The sequence below is a fragment of the Octopus bimaculoides genome, chromosome 23 (assembly GCF_001194135.2).
Source record: "Octopus bimaculoides isolate UCB-OBI-ISO-001 chromosome 23, ASM119413v2, whole genome shotgun sequence".
Classification (NCBI taxonomy): domain Eukaryota; kingdom Metazoa; phylum Mollusca; class Cephalopoda; order Octopoda; family Octopodidae; genus Octopus; species Octopus bimaculoides.
The window spans coordinates 11,666,782-11,673,870 of record NC_069003.1 but is presented as its reverse complement, the minus strand read 5'-3'; the positions used below and the strand labels follow the sequence as shown (position 1 = coordinate 11,673,870).

Here is a 7,089-nt window from a genome sequence, read left to right as displayed (position 1 = left end):
ATATGTGTGTGTACGTGTGTGTTTCTATATTTGTGTGTTTCTTTCTATATGTGTATGTTTGTGTGCGTGTGTGTAGTATGACGAAATTACCAAAAAAAAAAAAGTAGAGAAAATAAGGAATGAATAAAGACACGAAAAAATATAAAAATGCCGTCATTTGGATCACGTGACCAGCATTATTTAAAGCCTCGCTTTCAGACTGCCATCACCATAACACATCATCCTAGGAACAGCTATCAGGTAAGTTAGGGAAAAGTTTTCGAATGGCTATCTCTTCAAAAGCGATTTTAAAATATTTGATTGGAATCAGTTCGGATATTTCTAACAATGTTTTTTATTTCGACGAACAAACGATCCTTTATCCATGTGGTTGTTACTGTGTTTTTTATAACACCCAACACAAAACAATGAGGATGCTCAATGTATCAGAGAAAGGATGTGAAATAACTGCCATGACTTTAAGTCCGAATCGTAACTTTTCAGCTGTTGCTTATAAATGCGAGAAACCATTTGTAAATATTTTTGATTTATTCAGGTTACGGAAAAGGAAGACCTTATTTTGCCAAGAATTAAACACTTGTTCGATCATTAGTTTGTCTTTTTCATCTGATTCTCGATGTGTCGTAGCCATATGTGACGACTCATCACGAACCCTACTTTACTGGTCATGGGAAGAAATGAAAGAACCCATTTCGGTCAAGGTGACGGTTTCACAAGAACCAGAGACTCTTCATCATGTGAGCTTTCACCCTCTTAATCATCTCGACGTGTATGTGTTTGGCAATCGTCTTCTTAAATTGTTCCGTTTCGTAAGAAACAAGCACAAACAGTTCAATTTCCCTAAGATTGTACCTCAAGATTTCAAATGCTATTCCTGGGATGCGAAACAACGTCTTTTGGTGGGTACAGGCAGTGGTCGAGTGTTATGTATTGAAGGTAGGTATTTAAAACTTGATTTTAACGTATTCCAATATTTGAATCTTCCAAACGATGCCGCAAGGATGCATGGAGTGACGGCAATTGTTAGTTATTCTCATGGATTTATTACTGCGTGTGGTACAAAATATGTACAGTTTTTTGAAAGCATTGATAACGATAATTACAAGTTTGTTAGGGATGTTTTGCTGCCGTCAGATACATTGGAGAATAACAAACTATGCGACCAGATTATAAAATGGATGGTGGTGAATCCATCGGAGGAGGTTCTCGTTATTAGCACCAATATGAAACAAATGTATTCTACACAAGTTAATCCACCGGAAACAAAAAATAAGACTGAATCAAATGTGTTTGATGTTTTAGTACAGCCTTTCCATTATAAACATATCACTGGATGTTGTGTCTCTTTGTGGAAACCTTTCATTGCAACCAGCTCCCTCGACGGTTCCATAAAAGTGTGGAACCGCGAAACGTTTAACTTAGAATTTTCTAAAAACTTTTCAGAAGAAGTATACAGCATATCTATGCACCCAATGGGACTATTTCTTCTGGCAGGTTTCAGCGACGAATTACGTTTCATGTATATTCTTAGGGACGACTTCAAACTGTTTAGAGATATCAACATCCGCAGGTGTACACATTGCAATTTCAGTCGAGGTGGCCACATGTTCGCGGCAGTCAACAACAACTTTATACAGGTATACTCGTCGATAACTTTCGAAATGCTGGCCAACCTGAAAGGTCACAACGGTAAAGTTCAAGCTACCGCCTGGTGTATGGATGACAATAATCTAATCTCATGCGGTTTGGATGGGGCAGTTTATGAATGGGAAATAAAAACCGAGAAGCGAATCGGTGAGTGTGTCTTGAAATCCTGCGCCTGTAACGATGTTGCAGTTAACACTGATAACAAGAAACTATATGTGGTAAGCTCGGATCGTTCTTTGAACGAAATCCACAAATCGAATATATTGCAAACGTTTCTATCGAGAAAATTTCTTTACACATCAGTTGCTCTGTCTTGGTCCAATACAATGTTATTTGTAGGAACTAATGATGGTTATATAAGAAGCATGGCGTGCCCTCCAATACGAGGTGGAAAATGGTGTAATTATCCTTGTCATAGTCTTGAAACAACGCACATGATTTTTACGACTGATGATCGATACTTAATTTCAACATCAAGAGATGCTTCAATTGCAATATGGAAGGTTAATAATGCTGAAGATGAGAATTTGAAAAGCGACCAGGGTACCGTTTATCCTAACGAGATTTTAATTCCAAAATCTGATGTGGAAAAAAGAAATTGTTTAATTTCAAAGTTGAAAATCCACATTGAAGAACTTGAAAACGAAATGGAATACAAAATGCGCCTTAAAACTATGAACTACAACAAAATAAATGAGATATCCGAAAATAATCAAAAAATTGAAATTTTGAAAGTCAAAAATGAAATTCTAGAGAAGGATAAAAGCAAACAAGAAGCGGAATGCATTGAAGAAATATCACATATTAACGAAAATCACAGCCAAGAGTTGCAATTAATCGAATCTGTTACCGATAAGAAGTTACTAGAAGAAGACGAAAATTGTAAGAATCTTGAAAACATGTTAATAGTAGTACAAGAGAAAAACAAACAAGAGATAAAAGAACTGGAAGAAAAGCAAGAAATTCTATTCGACCAGTTGATAGAAGAGTACGAAAAGAAGCTTGTAGATTTAGAGAAGAAAATGGAACAGTGCACTGAAAATATTTTACTGCAGCAGAAAGAATGTGAGGAAATGCAGAAACGGATCGAAGTTGATGCCGAAATGGAGCTCGTTTCTAGAAAAACTAATTTCGAACAACTATTGTTTCAAGAAAGAGATTTTACTTCTGAACTAAAACACGAAAATAGTGTTTTGAAGAAAAAGGTCTTAAAATTCTCCACAAAACTAAAAGCAAGTGATGAAGAATGTAACAATTACAAACTGGGGATTGAGAGATTGAAGATTATCATAAATAGGAAGGAGGATTGGATAAAGCATTTAGGGGAAGTTCTGCATATTCGAGAGGAAAAGCCACGAGGTGAAGGGAAACATTTCTATGATTTGGTGCAGAAGAACATGGAAACCATGAAATTGAAAACTGACCTGGATTTTAAACATATTATCGAATTGAGACAGTGTTTACAAGAGAGGGAAGATGAAATCAATACCATGAGGGTGGAAATGAAGATTATGCAACGTCAACAGGAGAAATTAACAAATCAGTTAACCAATAGGGACTGCTCGACAAAGGAAACGAAACAGAAACTAGTGGCTACCTCTCGAGAACTGGACAGAGTACGTACAAGACTGGACCGAAAATCGGCCTTGTTATACACGTTCTACTCCGACCTTGTAGACTGCATATCTTTCATAGATGATCATCAGAAACTGAAGGGCAGCATCAAAGCTCTTTATGAAAAATACAACCAGAAGAATATCAAGAAGATCATCGCATCATACAAAAACAGAAACGTCAGCATACATAAGAAATGGAATCGGCAGCGTTATAATTTCGAATACATGGTACACAAACTGAAGATTATAACAAAGGACACTGTGGAAAAGGTCACTCTACAGAATTGTGTGCTTACAACCAGAAGCAATATAATTCGAGAAAAGTTGTCGTTGGTGAGAGAAAAGAACCGTTTTTTGCTGCCTTGAAAAGCCTCTCAGTAGAATTGTCTGCTAACAGCCGAAAGCAATAAAATTCAAGGAAAGTTTTCGCTGGAGAGGGAAAAGAACCGTCTTTTACTGTCTTAAAAGGCCTCTCTGTTGAATTGTCAGCTAGCAACCAAAAGCAATAAGATGCAAGGAATATTAGAGAGAGAAAAGAAATTTTTTTCTTTGGTGGGGGGGGGGTCTTTTAAATGGAGTGAGAGAAATGAAAATGGATGTTATTTGTTGATCGTTGGATTTTAATCATGCGAACGAAATGAAACGAAACGATTCGTGTATTGTCACATGTCCGTTTTTACATTGAGTGATAAAAACCATGCTGTGAAGCAAGAATTCTTTTTTTTTATAATATTGTTATTGCTAATAAAGTCAACTTCATCGAAAGTCTTTCATTTCATTTATATTTCATCTCATCGTTCAGGAGTCGATGAAATAAAGTACCACTCAAATACCGAAGTCAGTGTCATTGACTTTACTCTTTGGTACACTTTCCTTATTTCAAAAATAGATGTCACCACAAATGGTAATGGGCACGGTGGATTGGCAGATTCAGTAAACATTTAAACGAAATGCCTTGCAGATTTGGTTGTGTTACCTTAACTTTGAGTTCAAATCTTGCCGAAATCAACCTTGTCTTTCTTATATTCCAGGCTCGATAAAATATAACATCAGTAAAGTACTGAGGTTAAATTAATCACTGATGTCACTGGGACATTCATAAATATCTCTTTACACCAATTCCATTTCTGCAATTTTATCTCCTGTTCTCCAATATCTTTGAATTTCGTCTCAACTTAAATCAATTCATCAATACTTACTCGAAAATCAAATATCGTATTCCTCTCCGAAATCCAGAACACTCTGTATCTCCGTCTCCAACCCATCTCAGCTGTCCGGGCTATATTTTTTAATTTTAACTTCACCACGAAAGATGGTGTCTATGATTACATAGACTCCGTTCTCCCTCTTACTTATCTCTCTCTCTCGTAGATTCAAATATGAACGCCATCAAGTTACTTTGACTCGCAGTCTACCTCTTTCACTCACCCAAATGCATTTCGTCCTTCTAGCGTTTTCCGAACTTCGCAGACTACCAACTAGACCTTCAACCAAATCAAGTCTTGCATTAGGGACATAAATCTTATTTCACCCATCCTCAAAGTCATCGTCTTTGGTGGCTTCAACACTCACATCTCATGGTTGTCTCATTCATCTCACGGTGATGTCATTGGTGCAGAAACCGAATCCTTTGCAATCTTCAACTCATTGCATCAATTTGTCTCATCTCCAACTTGTATCGCAGATCAACACACACATACGCCAAACGCTCTTGATCTCTTTCCTCACTGCTAAACCTAATCTCTACCGAACTGCAACTGTCTCGGCACCTACTGCGTCGTCTGACCATTGCTTCATTGTAACTAAGGATCACATTTAGACATAACATACACAACGTCTCCAACATTCGCATCCAACGACAATACAAGACCTCCGAATGAGCTCATATATCATTCCTGCTGACCACCCATCAGCTAAGTTACAAACTCCCTTTTAGGTTTGTCCCTTGACATCTCGAATACAACAAAATCGCAATGTCTCAAGACCTCGAATCTATACACTCAGAGTTGTGCTGAAGCGGTTTAAACGAGAAGCAAGCCTTACATCAGCAGCAGAAGAAAACCCACCCTCAGAAATCCGGACGTCTTTTATCCAGGGGCGTAGCTCATGCAAGACCACTCTCTGAATCACCCTGGAGGATGGTACTGTTGCCCAGAACAACACCGGCCCCCAAACCTTGAATTTCCATCCCTTCTGAACAATCACCACAACGGCTTCCGTGAAGACAGACCCGCTAGTCACTTGCTCTCCTATATCTTGAAGAACTTTGGCGAAGGCTATATCTTGAAGAACTTTGGCGAAGGCTACATTGTTGATTTCGGCATCAGCAAAGTTTTCCTCATTATTTAGCAAGCAAATCTTTCGAAACTTCCCACCTATGGGCTCCGCTCGTCATTCATCTCTTAGACCGGTAGCTCCCTATCAGCTCACCCTATCGCAACGTGTATTAACGAAGTCCTTTCTCTATCAGCTCACCCTATCGCAACGTGTATTAACGAAGTCCTTTCTAACCTTCACTCTATCAACTTCGGCGTACCCCAGTGCAATACTTTTGCCCCTCTCGCGCCCCACAACGCCATTTTCTATCTCCTGTATCGGCACGTCTAACAATGTTCACCCTTTTCGGAGATGGCATTACATTTCGTTCTTCCTTAACCTTCTCCAAAACATGCGTCATCCACTCACAAACTAGATGCCATAAGTCGAACCGTCATTGACCCCATTTTCAACAGCAAGGAAAGGCAAGCTCTACTTTGTGTTTTCTATGCTATTGAAAAGATAAGACTAAGAAAACTTCACCACACCACACATGTCTAACCTCAAAACTGTTCCAAATGTTGGGCTTTACTATCACCGAGGATCTGGTTAAAAAACATCATTAACATAACTCAAATCAGATCATAACGACCCAAAAGATACTTCACTCCCCCACCACCTCCAACAATAATTTATCCTCTACAAAGTTCTGGCGGAGCCAACAGTGGGGCATTGTTTTCACATCTAGGACGGCACTACTGCTGATTGTGACGCACAAAGACAGCCCATCCTAAAAATGACCAGCCCATTGATAAACATAAGGCCACTAACATTCTCTTGGCTATGGCCCACATGCGCTGTCTCATTTCTCTGCTTTGTCTATCTCAGAGCTGCTGGAGTCATGCCACTTCCGTCCAGGCATGACCTACACACCCAAATCTCCTCTTCTCATAACTTTTGTTATGTCCAAACTCACCAAGAACCTTCACCCAGTAACTTCCTCCACGAACATCGGCTCTCTGGTTTTCTCTTTGCCCTCATATCTTTACTGCAAGTGTTAGTTCACAACAGTGCACAACAAACATGATTATCATTAATCTTACTGATCTAGGAAACCCACTCTTTTCCTCCGCCAAGTTTTCATATGTTGTTTGGATTTATATATTAATAATTCTCTTTCTAAAGGTAGTGAGTTGGCAGAATTATTAGCACGCCGAGCAAAATGCTTTATACATACATACATGCATGCATGCGTACACACACACACACACACACACACACACACACACACACACACACACATGTACAGACGCAGGTGTGGATGTGCGGTAAGAAGTTTGCTTCCCAACTACATGGTTCTAGGTTCAGTCTCACCTTGGGCAAGTATCTTCTACTATAGCCTCGGGCCGACCAAAGCCTTGTGAGTGAATTTTGTAGACGGAAGCTGAAAGAAGCCCGTCGAATATATATATATAATAATTATTATTATTATTATTATATTAGGGATAAAAATCCAAATTTACAGGTAAAAACTCAATTAAAAAAAAGAACTTTGGTTTTTTTTCTCTAA

At 38.7% G+C, this 7,089-nt stretch overlaps 2 protein-coding genes across 2 annotated transcripts in view; both read left to right on the top strand.

The window, feature by feature from the left end:
* The first annotated feature begins 225 nt into the window (after positions 1-225).
* LOC106878415 (cilia- and flagella-associated protein 57-like) lies at positions 226-4,028 on the top strand. The gene is made up of 2 exons (XM_052976005.1): positions 226-240; positions 536-4,028. The coding sequence occupies exon 2, from the start codon at positions 678-680 to the stop codon at positions 3,627-3,629; it is 2,952 nt and encodes a 983-aa protein (XP_052831965.1). The 5' UTR covers positions 226-240; positions 536-677; the 3' UTR covers positions 3,630-4,028.
* Positions 4,029-4,866: 838 nt separating this feature from the next.
* Positions 4,867-7,089, top strand: part of LOC106878416 (cilia- and flagella-associated protein 57) — a 5,968-nt gene continuing 3,745 nt past the window's right edge. The window contains exon 1 of the mRNA XM_014927622.1: positions 4,867-5,061. Coding sequence (XP_014783108.1) covers positions 4,867-5,061 — 195 coding nt within the window. The remainder of the gene's footprint in view (positions 5,062-7,089) is intronic.

What these genes read in the sequence shown, in the direction of transcription:
- LOC106878415 (XM_052976005.1), top strand. Translation starts at nt 678, where the DNA reads ATGAAAGAACCCATTTCGGTCAAGGTGACGGTTTCACAAGAACCAGAG.